This window comes from Canis lupus, chromosome 26 (genome assembly GCF_003254725.2).
Source record: "Canis lupus dingo isolate Sandy chromosome 26, ASM325472v2, whole genome shotgun sequence".
Lineage (NCBI taxonomy): Eukaryota > Metazoa > Chordata > Mammalia > Carnivora > Canidae > Canis > Canis lupus.
Genome location: NC_064268.1, coordinates 29759068 through 29776839, shown reverse-complemented (window position 1 = coordinate 29776839; position 17772 = coordinate 29759068). Strand labels below are relative to the sequence as shown.

The 17772-nt window shown below is 61.8% G+C and overlaps 1 protein-coding gene across 2 annotated transcripts; it reads left to right on the top strand.

Annotated features, from left to right (window-relative positions):
* The first annotated feature begins 252 nt into the window (after window positions 1–252).
* On the top strand, window positions 253–17392 carry LZTR1 (leucine zipper like transcription regulator 1). Of its 2 annotated transcripts, none has more exons than XM_035706263.2 (21): window positions 253–546; window positions 1016–1078; window positions 3792–3848; window positions 5580–5659; window positions 6070–6178; window positions 6684–6767; window positions 7985–8042; window positions 8769–8908; window positions 10817–11018; window positions 11358–11513; window positions 11632–11742; window positions 11989–12081; window positions 12252–12347; window positions 12427–12592; window positions 12789–12958; window positions 13421–13532; window positions 14353–14479; window positions 14567–14716; window positions 15378–15483; window positions 15571–15651; window positions 15921–17392. In XM_035706263.2, the coding sequence occupies exons 1-21, from the start codon at window positions 347–349 to the stop codon at window positions 16035–16037; spliced, it is 2478 nt and encodes an 825-aa protein (XP_035562156.2). In that variant the 5' UTR covers window positions 253–346; the 3' UTR covers window positions 16038–17392. The 2 variants fall into 2 exon arrangements, with proteins under 2 accessions (XP_035562156.2, XP_025330689.3); XM_025474904.3 differs by having other exon boundaries at window positions 255–546; window positions 13376–13532.
* The last annotated feature ends 380 nt before the right edge of the window (window positions 17393–17772 follow it).

The following is a 17772-nucleotide window of genomic DNA, read 5'->3' as shown; positions in this document are numbered from 1 at the left end:
TGGCCCCTCTCCCGCAGACGTGGGCCTGGCCGGCGCCGGGGAAGTGCAGTCCGGACGGGGCTGGGGACCGGACGCCGCCTTCCCTGGAAGGGGGCAGCGGCCGCGCGTACTGGGCGGGAAATGCTTCCCAGAGGGTCACCGGCTCCCCGCTTCCCGGGGGTGGCGCCGGCCCGCGGACTCACGAGGAGCGCTCAGTTTGCCGGGAGGGGCGGGCGGCCGAGCGGCGCAGGCCGGAAGTGTGGCGCGGTCGGCACAGGGCTCGCCGGGAAATGTAGTCCCTCGGGGCGGCCCGGGGCGGTGGCTGCACGTCCCGCGGACCGGGTGGCTGATCAGGCGTGGACCCGGGATGGCTGGGCCGGGGGGCTCGGGAGGCCCGATCGGGGCCGGGGCCCTGGCGGGCAGCGCACGGTCCAAGGTAGCCCCGAGCGTGGACTTTGACCACAGCTGCTCTGACAGTGTTGAGTACCTGACACTCAACTTCGGGCCCTTCGAGACAGTGCATCGTTGGCGGCGCCTCCCGCCCTGCGACGAGTTCGTGGGGGCCCGGTACGGCGGAGTAGAGGGGGTCTTGGGGACCGGGGGTGTCTGGGAGGTCCCGGGGAGGGGCCCAGGGGCGAGGCCAGGGCGTGGAGTCCAGCCCTGGGTCCTGGCAGTGGGGGGTGGGGAGGAAGTGATGGTGCCCTGGAAGATGTCTGGAGCGGAGGGGGTGTGCAGAGGGCGTCTCGGGGCGGGGTGGGGCCCGGGGCAGGTACTAGGGCCAAGTGGTGTTGGTGGGTCTGGAGCTGGGGTCCCAGCAGCTCTGCAGTGGGGCCCGGAGTCCAGAGAGCCCCCCGGCAATATCAGGGGTCTGTATACAGGGTCCTGGGGTACTGGTGGAATTTAGGGACCTCTATCCGTCTTAGCAGCCGAGAGGTGTTACCTAATTTCTGCGGCAGCCCTCGTGCTTAGCCTCATTCCTTGGGCGCCCCCAGGAGGGTCCTGACCTCACTGCCGCCCACCCATTCTTTCTTTCCAGGCGCAGCAAGCACACAGTGGTGGCCTATAAAGATGCCATCTATGTATTTGGTGGAGACAATGGGTGAGTGAGTATGCATCAGGGTGTTAGAACCGGGGGAGGGAGAAACATGGTGGCACTTCTCCTTCACTGTAGTTCTTCACCTGGCACTTCACCTGGCACTTCTCCTTCACTGTAGTTCTCTTTGGACTTTATCCACATGCTCACATGGCAGCATTTAGAGGGCACAGTTTTTTGTTTGTTTTGTTTTTAATTTCCCATATTTTCCACCTTTTTGCAAAGGTGTTCCCACATTGCCATAAATTCCTGGGAAACAACTTTCCTGATGTTTTGTTGGTGGACATACTTCTATCCCATGAACTATTCCCACTTAAGTGGTGGCTGGTCTCCTTTGGTTAAAGATAATGGCTGAGGTAAACCTTTGGTTTGTGTGACTGCTTCCTTCTGGTGGTGTTCCCCTAAGACCCATTCCCAGAGGGAAAGAGCTCTTATCACAGGCTGGGCCATGTTAAGTATGGGGCGTGGGCATAGCAGACATGCTTGGAGAGAAGGGGTCTGGTCTGGGCAGAGAAGCCTTCCTGGAGGGGTTGATGACCTGAAAGATAAGTTAGAGTGAGTCAGGTAAAAGAGAGTGTTCCAGGCAGAAGGACCAGCATGGGCAATGGCCCGGAGGTTGGGGGATGCAGAATGGCACCAGGCCTAGAGTCTGGACAGGGCTTCCCTCCCGCATTCATTCGTTGATGTGGTTCAGGAAAGGCCAGGGATGCCCACCAGGGCTCTGGGAGGCTTGGGAGCCTGCTAGACGTGGGGCTGAAGCTTGAAGCTTGATCCGGATAGACCGAGCTCAGTTCAAATTAGAGCTTTGTGACTGGGCTCCGGGTGGTGGCTTAAATCTCCTCCTCTGTATAGGGGGTGCCTGCATGCTCTGCTTTTGCAGTGTGCTCCTCAGGGTCAGTGAGCACAAAGCTGGGAAGGGCTCAAGACAGAGGTCTGGCTGTCCTGCAGATGCAGTGTTTGCACATGACCGATTTCTGCCCATGAGTCCATCCCTGCCTCTCAACCACAGGACGTGGCCTGAGGTCCAAAAAGGGCTGGCCTCTGATCGGTTCTGCAGCCTTGGTCTTTCAGGACTCCCTGGGGGTGAGGGAGCTGACTTGGAGGTGTTGGGGTACACAGGACCCCACAAGAACCTGCAGACCAACAGTGTGGTCTCCTTGGGCATGGCCTCTGGCCTCCAGCCTGTCTCCCCAATAGCTTCTTTCCCCATGAGCAGCCAGAGGGACCCATTTGAAGATGCAAGTCTCAGTATGTTCCTCCTCAGCACATAGCCCTGGGGATTCCCCTCCCTCTGAGTACAAGCCCAAGCTGTCCTGGCAGCCTGTAAGACCCTTTACGCTTGCGCCCGCCCTGATTTTCTGCCTTTGTTTTGCACGGCACTGGGCTACACCCCTGTCTTGCTGTGTTCTGAGTGAACCAAGCATCTCCTGCTCAGGCCCTGGTACTGGCTGTTCCCTCCTTCCCGCCCTTCCTGCCTCTCTTCTGAATATACTGTGAGTGAGGCCCTCCCGGCCACCTGGACCAGCTGTTGGCCCTCCCCTCCCCTTCTGCACCTCTTGCCGGCCCCATGGTAAGAGCACCGATCCCACAGATACCCTCAGAGTTCTCTCAGAACACACAGATGTTTATGTGTCTCCTCCACGAGGGGGGGACCTGTACCTGCCACACAGACAATTCAATAAATGTGTGTCACGTGAAAGAATGAAATGGGAAGAGGCATCTGCCCACAGATGCTCCCTGCTGCCTTAATGACAATCCCTGGTGTCCAGCCCAGAGCAGGAAGTGGGAACATCCCTCCCAGAGTTCTGTAGCAGGTAGAGTTGGCATGGCAACTGTGTAGCAACCAGCAGAAATAATTTGCTACAATGTGGCACCAAGAAACAGGGTACAGATTTGTCTCACCCTGGTTGCAATTTTGTAGAGATCCACTGGGTGCAGAGAAAGACCCCTTCCTGCAGCGTCTGGGAGGGGGGAGGAAAGGAGGGGGGAAGGAGCAGATGGGAGAAGGGAGAAATTATGGTCACATCTCGGCTTCCCAGCTCCTGGCTGCATGGCTGCATGGCCTTCGGCAGGCCCTTTATGTCCTGGGCCCCTTCCTCTTCTGCAAAGCAGGTGGAGCCCCTGGTGCAGACTGAGGGAAGGGTAGAGGGCGGTGCCCTGTATAGGCCTGGCATGCAGGGGGTGCTGGGCTCCTGTTGGCTGACTCCCTTCTTCCTTCTTACTGACTGACAAGGGCTGAGTGGAAACATGCAGGTCCTGCTAGGTTGTCACTGGACTTGTTTTCCATTTGATTGTATCTTTAATGTGGTTACATTGGCTTTGCAACAGGGAGGTGGAAGGAAGATCAGAGAGGAGGAAAGGGCCTCCCCTGAGATCTGGGAAGCTCTGCATTTTGGTAGCACAACCTCAGGAAAGGAGGCTCTGAGATGTGGGAGTGGGAGTTGGGGTTCTGGAGCCTGCCTTGGTGTGAGTCCTCAGGGCTACCTGCTGGGTGGCCAGGGTCATGCTTTGGACCCGACTGCAGGCAGGCCAGTCCCACGTACCTTGCAGCCCCGGTACCAGCACTAGCTGGGGAGCTTCCTCTGTGGTCACCTCTCTGGGCCTTCGGGCATCAGCTGGCTGCCTGGCCCTGGCCAAGTCCCCACAATGGTCCCCACCCCTGGGCTGCAGTGTCCGATCGGCCCAGGACCGACCCCACCTGTCCCTGGCTGTCTTTCAGGAAGACCATGCTCAATGACCTCCTGCGGTTCGACGTGAAGGACTGCTCCTGGTGCAGGTAGGTGGCCTCGGAGCCCTAAACACCTTCTTCCCCCTAGAAACCGGTAGCACTGTGCCAGGCCCCAATCACCAGCGGAGTCATGCTGGGGAAAGCTAGAAAGAAGCTTCGAGGAGGAGATAACAGTGGCCCTTAGCGTTCCTCTCTCTCTCCTGGGTTCCTTCTCCAGTCCCAACTCCGATTATTCTGAATCCTGTTAATTACAGGCATCTGTTTCATTGGTTGCAAGTCCTCAAATTCTGCCTGCGGAGAGCCCTTCCATCACTAGGCCTGTCTCCTGGGCCAGGGGCTGCTATGGGAGGTGACACAGGGTGGGGGGGCGTCAGCTTGTGGGTCCTTCCAGGACCGACCCTGTGTTGCTGTAGGATGCTGCCCAGGGGCTGACAGCACTGGCTCTCCTCCCCTCCGTGCCCCTGTGGGGCCCATCCTCTGCTTGGAGACCCCACATGGGTAGTGGGCAACAAGGCAAGCCCTGGCCGCCTCCCGCAGATGGCCCTCCCAGCTGTGTGGCCTTGGCCAAGACACCTGCCCTCTCTGCTCATGGCATACGTGTACCCATCGGCTCCAGTCTGCAGCCTGCCCAGGGGGCAGCTCTCAGCTGAGGGGGAGAAAAGGGATCTCAGGATTAGGAGACACTGGGCTTCCTCCTGAGCTCTCCCATCTGCTCGTGCAGGAGTACAGACCCATCCAGCCACCTGGCTGCCACGCTCTGCGCAGGAGCTCTGGTGTAGCCCTCAGTCCCCCGAGTCCCCTCTGTGGTGGGGTCTCACCGCCCCTCTTTGGTGAAGGAGGACATCCAGGCCCAGGACCCACACCCTCCAAGCCTGGCAAACCAGGGTGGCATCATTGTGCACCACCCACCTTCTGCTCAGGAGACCTCCGTAGCTCTGGGATCACAAGAGAAGTTTTGTGTTGTTCGTCTCATCCTGGGTTTCATAACATAGCCCATAGTTATGGATCAGTTTTAAAAATCACCCTACAAACTGTACAATCCTTTACTAATGATTGCTTAAGGATAAAACTCTGAAAAGGAGCAGCCCCAGGAAAGCAGTATAAAGGGGTTTTTAACTCACTAAGTCAAGTGTGTGGCTGACCCCTGCGGATGGAAGCCAGTGCCGTGAAAGGACACTGGCCGTGAAAGGACAAGGATAGCTGATCCCGGAGTAGCCGGAAGACCTACTGTTTAGTTCAAAAAGCAGGTGTCATAAGATGCCTACCACATGACTCCACTTAGAAAATTACTCAGAGACATAAATACGCATAGGAAAGGTGTGTGGAGGGGTGACCTAAAGGTATAGATGGTGGTTTCTGGCAAAGGGATTATATGGAAGTCTCAGTGCTGGTTTTGTGTTTTTTCCTTATCAGCAACTTTTGTTAAAAGTTTCTATAATGAGGGGGCGCCTGGGTGGCTCAGTCGGTTAGCGTCCGACTCTTGGTCTCAGCTCAGGTCTTGATCTCAGGGTCATGAGTTCCAGCCCCATGTTAGGCTCCACGCTGGGCCCACATGGAGCCTACTAAAACAAAACAAAACAAACCAAAACAAAACAAAACAACCCATAAAATAAAGGTTTAAAAAAAACCTTTTCTTTTTTTAAGTTTCTCTAATGAGATAAGTATTGCCTACTAGATGCAAATATAAAAGGAATCCTGGGCGGGGGAGGGCTGCCCGGTGTGGCGTGGACCGCACAGCTGAGCCCCGCTGACACCCGCTGCCCCGTTTCCCCCCACCAGGGCCTTCACCACTGGCACTCCACCAGCCCCCCGCTACCACCACTCGGCCGTTGTCTACGGAAGCAGCATGTTTGTCTTTGGTGAGCTGCCTCTCCTCCTGGGTGCCGTGCCCTCTTCGGGGCTCCAGCTCCCCTGTCCCGCCACCAGGCCTGGGGCTCCTGTGCTGTGCATGGCCAGCCTCTGTCCCGCCTTGTCCTCTGTCGGAGTCCTCTGAGTTCCTGCACTGGGCTGGGGGCCCCTCAAGGGCCTCGTTCCCTCATTGTCCCGATCTCATGGGGTGACTGCTCGGGAAGGTGGCTCTCCTCCCTCCTCTGTCACTCTGCCAGGGGCAGGGGTCTGTTCATTTCTGTGTCCGAGCCTAGCACAGAGTCAGGCACGCGGTAGGTGCTCCCTGAGGCTTAGGGAGGGAGTCCCAGAGTACATCTTAAGTGAGGCTGGATTCTTCTCCCCCTGCCTTTGGGTGTGATGGTTTCTCGCTCTCTCTACCCAGGGGGCTACACTGGGGACATTTATTCCAATTCTAACCTGAAGAATAAAAACGACCTTTTTGAATATAAGTTTGCAACTGGCCAATGGACGGAGTGGAAAATTGAAGGACGGTGAGAGACTTTGCTGAAACCTTTGGGGCTGTCCCGATGGCTACGGCGCTGGGTCCCTGGTGGCAGCTGGCCTGCGATCTGGGCCCTGTAGCTTTACAGGAGAGCCCGAGGCTCAGGAGGCTTGAGTCGTGCTCATTCCCAGCTGTGACTGTCTGAGGCCCCCTCCCTGCTCTTGGATTCCCTGCTCTCAGAGAGCAGAGGAGCCCCGGTGCACTGATGGGCCCTTCTCTGGTCCTGTTTTGCCAGGACCCTCCCCCACCCCGACTCTGATATTTCTGTGTTGGCTGGGAGAGGCCTTTACCCTGGGGACATGGGACATCTGAATTCCTCATCCCACTGCCCCGCCTCATGAACCCAGCCTCATGACCCCCAGCTGGCATCCCCAGAGCCCTGGTGTTGGCAGATGTAGGCATGGCAACCCTGGGGTCCCGGCCCGCCGCTTGGGGTTGTGAAGCTCGGGTCTGTGCTGGGTGGCCTCACTCCTCACCCCCTCCCCATGCTGCAGGTTGCCAGTCGCTAGGTCTGCCCACGGCGCCACGGTGTACAGCGACAAGCTGTGGATCTTTGCTGGCTATGACGGCAATGCCAGGTAGGTGGTGCCCGTGCACCGGCCTCTGGGCAGCCCTGTACGTGTACCGAGGGGGGCCTTCCTGGCATGGGAAGGCTCAGGCTGGGGGTTTCTCAGGAGGGTAATGTGGACAGGAGTGAGGGGAGGGTGGGATGGAGGTGGAGGGGAGCTGAGTGGAGCTCCCACCCAACCCCACAGCCCTGAGGCCCCTCCTGGGGGCATCCGAGGGGGCGGCAAGCCTGGCCCATTTTTGTGCCGCTCAGAGTGTGCTGGTCTCCACGGCAATAGGTGGCCTAGCTGGTGTCAGAGCTGGGGGAGGGGGGTGTGCGTCTGAACTGCCCAGGTGAAAATACTCGAGCTCAAGGTGAGCAGGTGGTGGCAGCAGCAGGGCTCAGACCCGGCCCCTCCTCTCTGGATGACAACATGGGGTTCCTGCCTACGTAGCAGGGACTGGATCTACCTCCTTCCTTTTTTTTTATTATTATTATTTATTTATTTATTCATGAGAGACCGAGAGAGAGAGAGAGAGAGAGAGAGAGAGGGAGGCAGAGAGAGAAGCAGGCTCCATGCAGGGAGCTGAACGCGGGACTCGATCCCGGGTCCCCAGGACCACGCCCCGGGCCGAAGGCAGGCGCTAAACCACTGAGCCACTCAGGGACCCCCTATCTATAGAAAATTGGCTTCGCTGCATTTTTCCGGTTACAAAAGTAGCATGTGCTCATTCCCTGAGATCTCAGCATTATAGAAACTCCAAGGGGTGGGGCGCCTGGCTGGTTCAGGTCTTGGAGCTGTGAGTTTGAGCTAAGTGTTGGATATAGAGATTACAAAAAAAAAAAAAAGAAAAAAAAAAAAGAAGAAGAAGCAGCAGCTCCAAGAGGTGGCAATGTTAGTGGTGGTTTCTGGGAGCTTTGCCTCTGAAGTCCTCTCTAAGCCCCAGGGGTGAGCCGAGTGAGACTGACCCTGCCACACTGGTGAGACATTGTGAATGATGGTGTGTGTTCCCTGGGTGGGGAGCTGGGGGGCCACATAGCAAGGGTTCAGTGCAGCCCCTACCCTGAAGCTCCCACCTCATGGCTGCTCCCCAGGCCCCTGATCAGAGTCCTGCATGATGTGTCGTTCCCTGGAGCCGTCCCTCCTGGCTGGGCCTAGCCCACCCTGCCACCATTCCCAGCTGTGGAGATCCTGACACTCGTCCCTCCATGCCCCCCCCCCCCCCCCCCCCCCCCGTCCTAATGCAGGTTGAATGACATGTGGACCATTGGCCTCCAAGACCGGGAGCTCACATGCTGGGAGGAGGTGAGGGGCACAGGGAGAGGCGATGGGGGGCAGGGGAGGCCGGGAGGTAAGGGGCACAGGGCGGGGGGCTGGGGTGGGCGGGGGTAGGAGCTGCTTTCTCCCCCTTTGCCGAGGCCAGGCCTCACCCTCCCTGCTGACTTCCTGCCCAATTCCAGCCGCACTGACCTAGTACTGGCAAAAGGCTCTGGGACGCCTGGGTAGCTCAGGGTTTGGACGTCTGCCTTTGGCTCAGGTCGTGACCCCGGGGTCCTGGGATCGAGTCCTGCATTGGGCTCCCCACAGTTAGCCTGCTTCTCCCTCTGTGTCTCTCATGAATAATGAATAAAACCTAAATAAATAAATAAATAAATAAATAAAGGCTCTGTGGCTCAGATGGCAGCTGGTCCTGGTGACTGGTGCAGCCTGGGTACTTGTGATTTGAGCACAGCGAGCTCAGCCTGCTGGCGGGTGTCCTGCTCGCTGCCGTTTCTGGCCAGTCGATCTGACTGCCCTGCCGTCTTTCCCCTGGGGTGTCTTTCCCTGGTGGTGAGGATTCTTAGCATCCACTGTTAAAAACTGGGCCCATTTTTAGGTGGGCGAGGTGGGACTTTAAGCTGTTCTCCAGGAATCAATCTCTGAAACCTCATTCACAGAAGTTTCAAGAATGAAAGTAGTCCGAGTTCAGCAGTGTAAGTCTGAGCCCCTTGCCCGGCCGGGGCCTGTGGCTGAGCTTCCTCCCTACCCCAGGTGGCCCAGAGTGGCGAGATCCCGCCCTCCTGCTGCAACTTCCCGGTGGCCGTGTGCCGCGACAAGATGTTTGTGTTCTCAGGGCAGAGCGGAGCCAAGATAACCAACAACCTCTTCCAGTTTGAATTCAAGGACAAGACGTGAGTGCCCTGGTGGTGGGACGCATGGTGTGGAGCGGTCCTCTGGGCTCCTGGCGCAGCAGGAGCTGCCCTTCCAGAGCGGGGAGATGCGGGCGCCCCCATGCAGACCGTGCAGGCCGGGCCCCTCTCTCTGCCCAGTGCAAAGGATGGCTCCTGCCCCGCGGATGGCCTGGTCGGTGCCACTGGTAACGGATGTGGCCGGCGTAGAGCTCATATGATGCAGAAGACTGGAGGGGTGCTCAGGACCTGAGAGCATCCAGCCTATGCTGTCCTTGGCTGCTGGCCAGCCCTCGTGATGGGGACTGAGCCCTGGAGGTGGCACGGGGGGGCATTGGCTCTGGGAGTGAATGGAGGGGATGGAACAGGGAGCTTCTGCTGCAGGTCATAGAGGCTTGGAGAGGGGACTTGGAGCTGCCCTGAGGGCCAGTGGTGTTGGCTGGGAAGGAGAAAGGTCAGGACATCCCAGGCAGGGGGAGTCCCGCTGACACCTGCCCAGGCCTCCTGTCTCGGGCTGGCCGGGCCTGAGAGAAGAGCCACACTGCACACAGGCCTGTGTCTCCGTCCTGGCCTCGGTGCTCACGGCGGGAGGCAGTAAAGATGGCTCAGAGCCAGTAGGAAGAGACCTGGAGAGGTGAGGGATGTTGGAAGCAGAGGCCAGGTGTGCCCAGATGTGGGGGGGGTCAGACACGCAGTCTCTGGCCAGGTGGAAGGTGGCTAATGTGTGCAGGGTTCTCGGGGAGGTGCACATACTGGGGGAGACACAGGGCCCGGGGGCTGCCCGGGGGTGTGGGGGCTCAGGAAGGTGCATTGACGGAGTGGAGGGCTGCAGCGTGAGGGACCCAGGCCAGAGCCGGGGGCAGAGCTGCAGCTTGGGGCAGAGTGGACAGGGGTAGGAAGAAAATCAGGGGCAGTCTGGCCACAGGCAGCAGCTCAGGCCGGGTGTCAGGAGACCGCAGTGGCCCCTGGCAGCAGAGGAGCCCCAGGGGGTGGGGTCAGTGTGGTGCCACCTTCCTCAGGCTGGCCTGCTTCCAGCCCCCCAGACAGCCACCTGCCCAACATCATGCCTGTGCCCTTTGCTCCCCCGCCCCCGGAGGTGGAAACAAACACCCTGGCCTTCTCTAGGCTGTGCGTAGGTGTGTGCTGTGGGCCTTGCACAGGTGCCACCCCCAATGACTGCACACAGAGGCTGCTGCTCTGAGGTGCTTAGCACTGAGTTCTCCTACAGAGCACCTCCACCTTACCCCATCCCCAGATGGGCAGTCAGGGCCCCTGCCTTCTGGAGATGGGCTTTGCCCAGGCAGGTCTGCGTGCTGAACACCCCCCGCCCCCGCCCCAGTAGCAGGGGCAGCAGGGCACCCGGTGAGCCCAGCATGTGCCGGGTACAGGGGGCAGCGTGGAGCCAGATGGCATGCCTGCCTGACCAGGATCGTGTGGGTGTCAAAGAGAGGATGTGCTGGGAGGTGTTAGGAAGTCCTGGGAGGGTAGAGACTGTAGGAGCAGCATTGGAAGGGGGGGTCCTGGTAGCTCCCGGGAGTGAGGACTTGGCTGTGGGGACCATCCCACAGGGCAGAGTGTGGGCATGTCCCCATTCCCCCGAGAGTGGGATTGCGTCAAGGTACAGAGGCCACCCATCCTGCCTGCTTTATGGCCGGGGGGGCAGAAAGGGGTTCAGGCAGGACCCCACGGTGGGCTGAGTGCACCCAGGCTGAGCAGGTACCAGAGCGAAAGGGGATGAGGGGCGCTGGGTGGATGCGCTGCAGGCCCTCCTTGGAGCCAGCTGGTCTCCCCGGGGGCTGCAAGGCTCTCCCCTGCCCGGGCCTGCTGTTGGAAGACCTCAGAACCTGGGTGGAGGCCGTGGGGGCGCAGGACCCCCCACCCTAGCACCGGTTCACTGTCACATGCCCCCAGGTGGACCCGCATCCCCACCGAGCACCTGCTTCGTGGCTCCCCACCGCCCCCCCAGCGGCGCTATGGGCACACCATGGTGGCCTTTGACCGCCACCTCTACGTGTTTGGGGGCGCAGCGGACAACACGCTGCCTAACGAGCTGCACTGCTATGATGTGGACTTCCAGACCTGGGAGGTGGTGCAGCCCAGCTCGGACAGCGAGGTGAGTGCTGCCGGGCTGCGGTGCCCAGGGCGGCCAGGGGGGTCCAGGGGGGCCTGACTCACCTGCTCCCACTGCCCTGCACAGCACAGCCAGCAGGAGCCAGGCCAGGATGCGTGAGGCCCGAGGCCCTGGGCCCCTCTGCTCCGTCCTTGCCGCCTGTGGGCTCTCAGCATTTCCGTTCGCATCACGTCTGCACGGTGCTGCGGGTGCTCTCCCAGCACGCCCCGACTGCGGCCCGGCCCGGCCCAAACCATGCGCAGCTCCGGCTCCGGGTCAGGGTCAGCAGGAGCTCGGCGCCGGCCCCGCCGACCGTCCCACCCGCCTGCCTCTCCCCTGCAGGTCGGCGCGGCTGAGGTGCCCGAGCGAGCATCGGCGTCCGAGGAGGCGCCCGCGCTGCCCTCCGAGGAGCGGGGCGGCTTCAAGAAGTCCCGGGATGTGTTCGGCCTGGACTTCGGCACCAGCACGGCCAAGCAGCCCGGCCCGCCGGCCTCCGAGGTGAGGGGGGCGCCCGGCCCGCTCTGCATCGCCCCCGCCGCTGCCGGGCCCTGAGGTCGGCCCCTCTCACGGGGGGAGGCTGAGGCTCAGAGGAGTGTGCATCCCCCCTTCCGCCCAGCTGCCCAGCGGAAGGCTCTTCCACGCGGCCGCTGTGATCTCAGACGCCATGTACATCTTCGGGGGGACCGTGGACAACAACATCCGGAGCGGGGAGATGTACAGGTTCCAGGTGGGCAGGGGGCAGCCAGGGCGGATGGGCCCCGGATGATGGACACTGAGGCCCAGCGTGGCGGGAGGGCACCAGAGTCAGGGCTGCGTCTGCTGGGACTCTAGGCGGGGGCAGCGGAGGATCGTCAGTGCAGGCTGGGGGGTGGGCGGCCTCCGGGGCTCGCGGGGCTGGGGTGCTTGGCCCAGAGGAGGCCAGAGCCCGGGCCGGTGGTGGCTTCCCTTGCCAACACTGGGTGTCCTCTCGCAGTTCTCCTGTTACCCCAAGTGCACGCTGCATGAGGACTACGGGCGGCTGTGGGAGAGCCGCCAGTTCTGCGACGTGGAGTTTGTGCTGGGTGAGGTGGGTGCGCTCCCTCGGCCCGGCCTGCCCGCATGCTGCACGGTGGAGGCCGTGCCTCCCACTCCGGCCTGGAGGCCCCGACCCCCTCCCCTGGCCCTGGCCGGCTGGGCCTCCATCCCTGCCAGGACGAGGGTCCTGCGCTCCCCACTGAGGTGTCGCTATTGCTGCAGAAGGAGGAGTGTGTGCAGGGCCACGTGGCCATCGTCACGGCGCGGAGCCGCTGGCTGCGCAGGAAGATCGTGCAGGCGCGGGAGCGGCTGGGCCAGGTGAGGTGCCGCCCGGCCCCGTCCGGCCAGGGCAGCGGCGCCTGCGGGCACCCCTGAGCTCCCCTTTCTCTCCCCGCAGAAGCTAGAGGAGGAGGCAGGCCCGGCTCCCAGGGAGGTCCCTGCTGGGGCCGTGGGGGGGGCCCGGCCGCCCCTGCTGCGCGTGGCCATCCGCGAGGCCGAGGCCCGGCCCTTCGAAGTGCTCATGCAGTTCCTCTACATGGACAAGATCAAGTACCCGCGGAAAGGTGGGCTGCCGGGGGAGCCGGGTGGACGGGGTGGGGGGGCACCCCGAGGCTCAGGGGCCACGGCCGGCCCGCACCCCGTGTGGTGGAGTTGCTGCCTAATGTCCTCCGGGAAGGGAGCCTCCTCCTCCCTTCTGCCCTGTGCCGTACCTTCTCCCCCTCCCCACATCCCTGAGGCTCAGGGAGCTCTTGGGCGCAGGCCACGTGGAGGACGTGCTGCTCATCATGGACGTGTACAAGTTGGCTCTGAGCTTCCAGCTGTGCCGCCTGGAGCAGCTGTGCCGCCAGTACATCGAGGCCTCCGTGGACCTGCAGAACGTGCTGGTCGTGTGCGAGAGCGCCGCCAGGCTGCAGCTGGGCCAGCTGAAGGTGCGGCCGGGGGTGTGCCGCCCACCCCGCCCTGCGCCGCCAGCCCCCGTCTGCCGCCAGCACCCCCAGGCCGCTGCCCTCCCCTGCCAGCCCCCACCCCGGGCCGCTGCTCTCCCTTGCCAGCCCCTGTCTGCCACCAGCCCCCTCCAGGCCGCTGCCAACCCCCACCCCAGGCCGCCGCCCTCCACCGCCAGCACCCCCCAGGCCGCTGCCCTCCCCTGCCAGCCCCCACCCCGGGCCGCTGCCCTCTGCCACCAGCCCTCTGTCTGCTGCCAGCCCCCCACCCCCGGCCGCCGCTCTCTGCCACCAGATCCGCCCCCCTGTCCTCTGCTGCCAGCCCCCCGCAAGCCATCCCAGCCCGGCTGCCGTCCCGGCCAAGGCCTGACCCTGCCTGCCTGCTCGGCTTGTGTGTCCCAGGAGCACTGCCTGAACTTCGTGGTGAAGGAGTCCCACTTCAACCAGGTGATCATGATGAAGGAGTTCGAGCGCCTCTCCTCCCCACTGATCGTGGAGATCGTTCGGCGGAAGCAGCAGCCGCCTCCCCGCGCCCCCTCAGAGCAGCCTGTGGACATCGGTAGGGACCTCGTCCCCAGCCCTGAGGGCAGCAGACAGGGATGGCATTCATCTTGGGTGGAGTCTTGGGAGCCGCCGAAGTACCTGCCTGGCCTCGGGGTGGCGTAGGGGTGCAGGGGCGCTGTAGTGCTCCCCCTGTAGTGCTCCTGGGGCACAGGGGCACGGGCACTCAGTCCACTCGGGCTCCCTGGAAGGAAGAGGCCTCGACCCATGGGGTGTCCTGCCGGCTGTGTGGCTGAGGGCGGGAATCTCCTGAGCCCTGCTTCTGAGGTGGGCACAGGGCCCCTGCCTGGCAAGGGGGGCCGCCCTGACCGACATCAGGTTTGAGGGCTTCCGTCGGGAGCAGCGTGCTCACAGTCGCTGAGCTGCTCTTCTAGGTGCGCCCACCCTTTGGGGTCTAGTGAGGGGTATGCGCAGTCCAGAGATTTCGGATATTCCTGGTGCCTCCCTGTCCCCACCCAGCCCGGGAAGGGACAGCACAGTCTCCATCCCCTGACTCCCTGGGGCCTGTGGTGCCTCTGGCCGTTGGCCCAGAGTGACCCGTGGCAGGGCAGGGTGCTTGCCAGGCCCAGACGGGGCTTAAGCACCAGGGTGGGGAGGAGGGCTCACTGGGCTGAGTTGGGGAGATCAGACTCTGCGGGGCGAGCCAGAGTAGGGCTGCTGGCCTCTGGGAGGTTTTTTTCAGGGCAGCAACATGGGCAGATGAGCAAGAAGCGGTGCCTGTGGAGCCCTGGGTCTGAATCCTATGGCTCAGAGTCTGCTGAGGGGCGGGAGGCGTCTGCTCAAGGTACCCCCCCACTACCCCCTGGCCTCCCCACCAGGCACGTCTCTGATCCAGGACATGAAGGCATACCTGGAGGGAGCAGGTGCGGAGTTCTGTGACATCACTCTGCTGCTGGATGGGCACCCGAGACCGGCCCACAAGGCCATCCTGGCCGCTCGCTCCAGGTGGGTGGGGGTGTGGTGGCAGGGAGGGCAGGCCCTAGCCCTGCCTGCACTTGCTGAGAGCCAGGACTCCACCGCCCCTGTCTGCAGCTACTTCGAGGCCATGTTCCGGTCCTTCATGCCGGAGGACGGCCAGGTGAACATCTCCATTGGGGAGATGGTGCCCAGCAGGCAGGCCTTTGAGTCCATGCTGCGCTACATCTACTACGGGGAGGTCAACATGCCGCCGGAGGACTCTCTGCATCCTTGCCCCCACCCCCGGGGACGCTCCCGGGTCACCACTGGAGGTCCCAGGGCCCACCTTCCACCGCTCTGGAGACTGGCAGGCTGGTGCTGGCTGGGCGCTGTCCCAAGGATTTCCTGGTCCCTGGTGCTCTCTCAGGGTTCCCTGAAGCAGCTGGTCGGCAGGCAGAGAGGGGCTCACAGCCAGGAGGGGTGGGTGGGTGCTTGACCCTCACGACCCTTGACTCCACGCCCAGAGGAAGGGGTCGATCTGTGTGCTATGTGACAGGTGAGTAGATCGCCATGGAGTGATTCCCGGTCACATTGCTTGTTGGGGGTCTGAACTGGGTGCAAGATGTCTTTCAGGCCTCTGTGAGGCCATGGTTGGTTCTGGAAGTGCGCATATGGGTGTTTTCCTGGGAAAAAATTCCTGGGTTTTCGTTGGGTGTGGACTAGGGCCTTCGACCCCCTAAGTACTTCACTGTCCCTCGTAGAGAGCAAGTCAGTGTCCTGATTAGATCGGTCCCTGGCGTGGAGTTGGGTTTCCGGGTTCTGAGCAAGCAGCAGGCGGCTCAGGTTTCTCCGCCCCTGCTGGGCCTGGGGCTCCAGCTGCACCCTCCCAGGGGAGATGGCGGGAGGACACGCTCCTCTGGGCGGCAGCTCCTTAACCAGTCCCCAGCTACCTGTTTGCGGCCCCCTACTATTACGGCTTCTACAACAACCGGCTGCAAGCGTACTGCAAGCAGAACCTGGAGATGAACGTGACCGTGCAGAACGTACTGCAGGTAGCTCACCTGGAGCCCGCGGGCCTCCCTGCACCTGGGCGGGTGGGTGAGAGATGCAGCAGCGCCTCAAGGAACCTGCCGTTCCAGATCCTGGAGGCGGCCGACAAGACGCAGGCCCTGGACATGAAGCGGCACTGCCTGCACATCATCGTGCACCAGTTCACCAAGGTCAGGGCCCTCCCCACCCAGCACCTGCTGCCTGCCCTCTTCAGGGACCCCTTCCCCTCCGCATTGGCCTTGGCCAGGCTTGGGGGGCGGGGGTGGAGTCTCCCGCAGCAGGGGGCCCTGGGGTGAGCCCAGCAGAGCGTCCCTCTCCCCGCTGGCCACTTGGGGTGGCCATGCCCTGGCATGGTTGAGCCCCCGGGAGGCTCCAGCGCCCACCCCGGCCTCACGGGGCTTCCAGGTCTATCCTGTCCCGGCCCTTTGCCCCCCCGCAGGTTTCCAAGCTGCCCACGCTGCGCTCGCTGAGTCAGCAGCTGCTGCTCGACATCATAGACTCGCTGGCCTCCCACATCTCCGACAAGCAGTGCGCAGAGCTGGGCGCCGACATATGAGGGTGCACGTGGCGCCAACCCCTTCCCCCCTGAGGAGCACGACTGTGCCGGCCCATGCCCCACCTGCCACAGATGATGCTGGCAACGCCGAGGCCTGAGGCAGAGTCGTCAGGCCTGCCAGTCACGGGGCAGGGGGCCCAGAGCCTCTGAAGGGAGAGGGGCCAGGGGGTTCTGAGCGCCCCCTTTCATTGCTGAGGACACACAGGTCCCCTGGGGAGCAGATGGTGAGACAGGCCCCCAGGCAGGACCCTCTCCCCGGCTGGAGGTATGGGTGGGAAGGCAGGACCCAGCAGTGGGAGCCCACCAGCAGGGACTGTCCCTGGCTTGTCCATCTGGCCACTGATCCTACTTCCAAGGCCCGTCTGACCTGGGGGATACACAGTACCCCCTCACCTTCACTGAGGTTGCTGCAAGGGCCCCTATGATCACCCAGAGCTTGTGGGTGAGCAGATAGAATCGGACTCTGGGTGAGTTTTGGGGTGTGGAGGATCGTGAGTCAGTTCCTAGCCTGAGAGGTTAGCCATTCTGGCCTAGACTTGGCTTCCAGAGGGGTTGTAGGATCCCACCCCACTGTGTGCACATCAGGGGCCCCCAGCTGTGCCAGGAAGAAGTCAGGGAAGGTGCCCCCTAGGTCCCCGTCTGTTCCTAAGTATTTATTCTTTGTCCTAGACATGCCATTAAGATGACAGTAGTGCTAATCCACTACACACACCTCACGGGTATGGTCCCTCCCTGAGTGGAGGATCGATCATGTGGTCCAAGTGCTTGGGACCAGCCAGTCCTGTCCAGTTCTCCATGTCAGCAGCTCCCAGCCCCATCTGGGGTGACCCAGTCATGGGGAGGGGAGGTTGTGGTGGAAATCCAGGCTAGCCTCTTCCCTCCCGAGGGGAACCTTGAGGTCCCAAGGCTACCTTGCTCCTGCACTGCAGGCTCCTGCCTAGGCTGGGGCACTAAGGACTGGCCACTGCATCCTTCCCTCCCCCAGCAGAAGGCCCTGTGAGCCCACCCTAACACAGAAAGCACTCTTCTGCCTCCTTTCTGGCACCAAGAACCCCAGGGACTCTTCTGTCCTGGCTACCAGGAAGCTACATCTGGGGACATGGCACCTACCACTCCCCAGCCCTTCCTGAACACTGGCAGGTGTCATGTATAGACAGATGGGAGCCTCAGCGGCAGGTGGGCACCCTCAGGCAAGGGGAGTCCATAAGGCCGCAAGCTAGGAAATGACCCGGCACAAGATGAGCTTCTGGGGGCCTGGAAACTCCAGGAAACATCTGCAAACCCTGCCCTACAGTGGACCCTGTAACCGGTCGCTTGATTCTCCTAAACATGAATAAATGAACTTACACACCGAGGACCCTGGAAAGCCAATTTCAGAACACTGCGTGGCACTTTCCAGGACTGGCGACAATTCCGTTATGCTCTAGGGGCTACAGTCGCTGAGGCCCAGCAGGGAGGCCACGTGTGCAAGTAAAACCACCTTGCACACCAAGCTGTTTGCCAGTCACAGATGCGGGGAAGCCTACGTTCCAGTCAACTTGAAGAACTCAGGCTGAGGCCAGGATTGCTGCCCTTATGGCTGCCTCCAAGCTCCCCTACGTCTTCCCAGAGCTCTGGGGACTAGACCGGTCATTTCTGGGTGGGCCCTTACTACTTGCCAAGCATATGGCACCAGGTCAGAAATTGCCATCTTTGTCCGCTTTCTAGATGAGCCAGCCCGGTGGTGAGGGGGTGG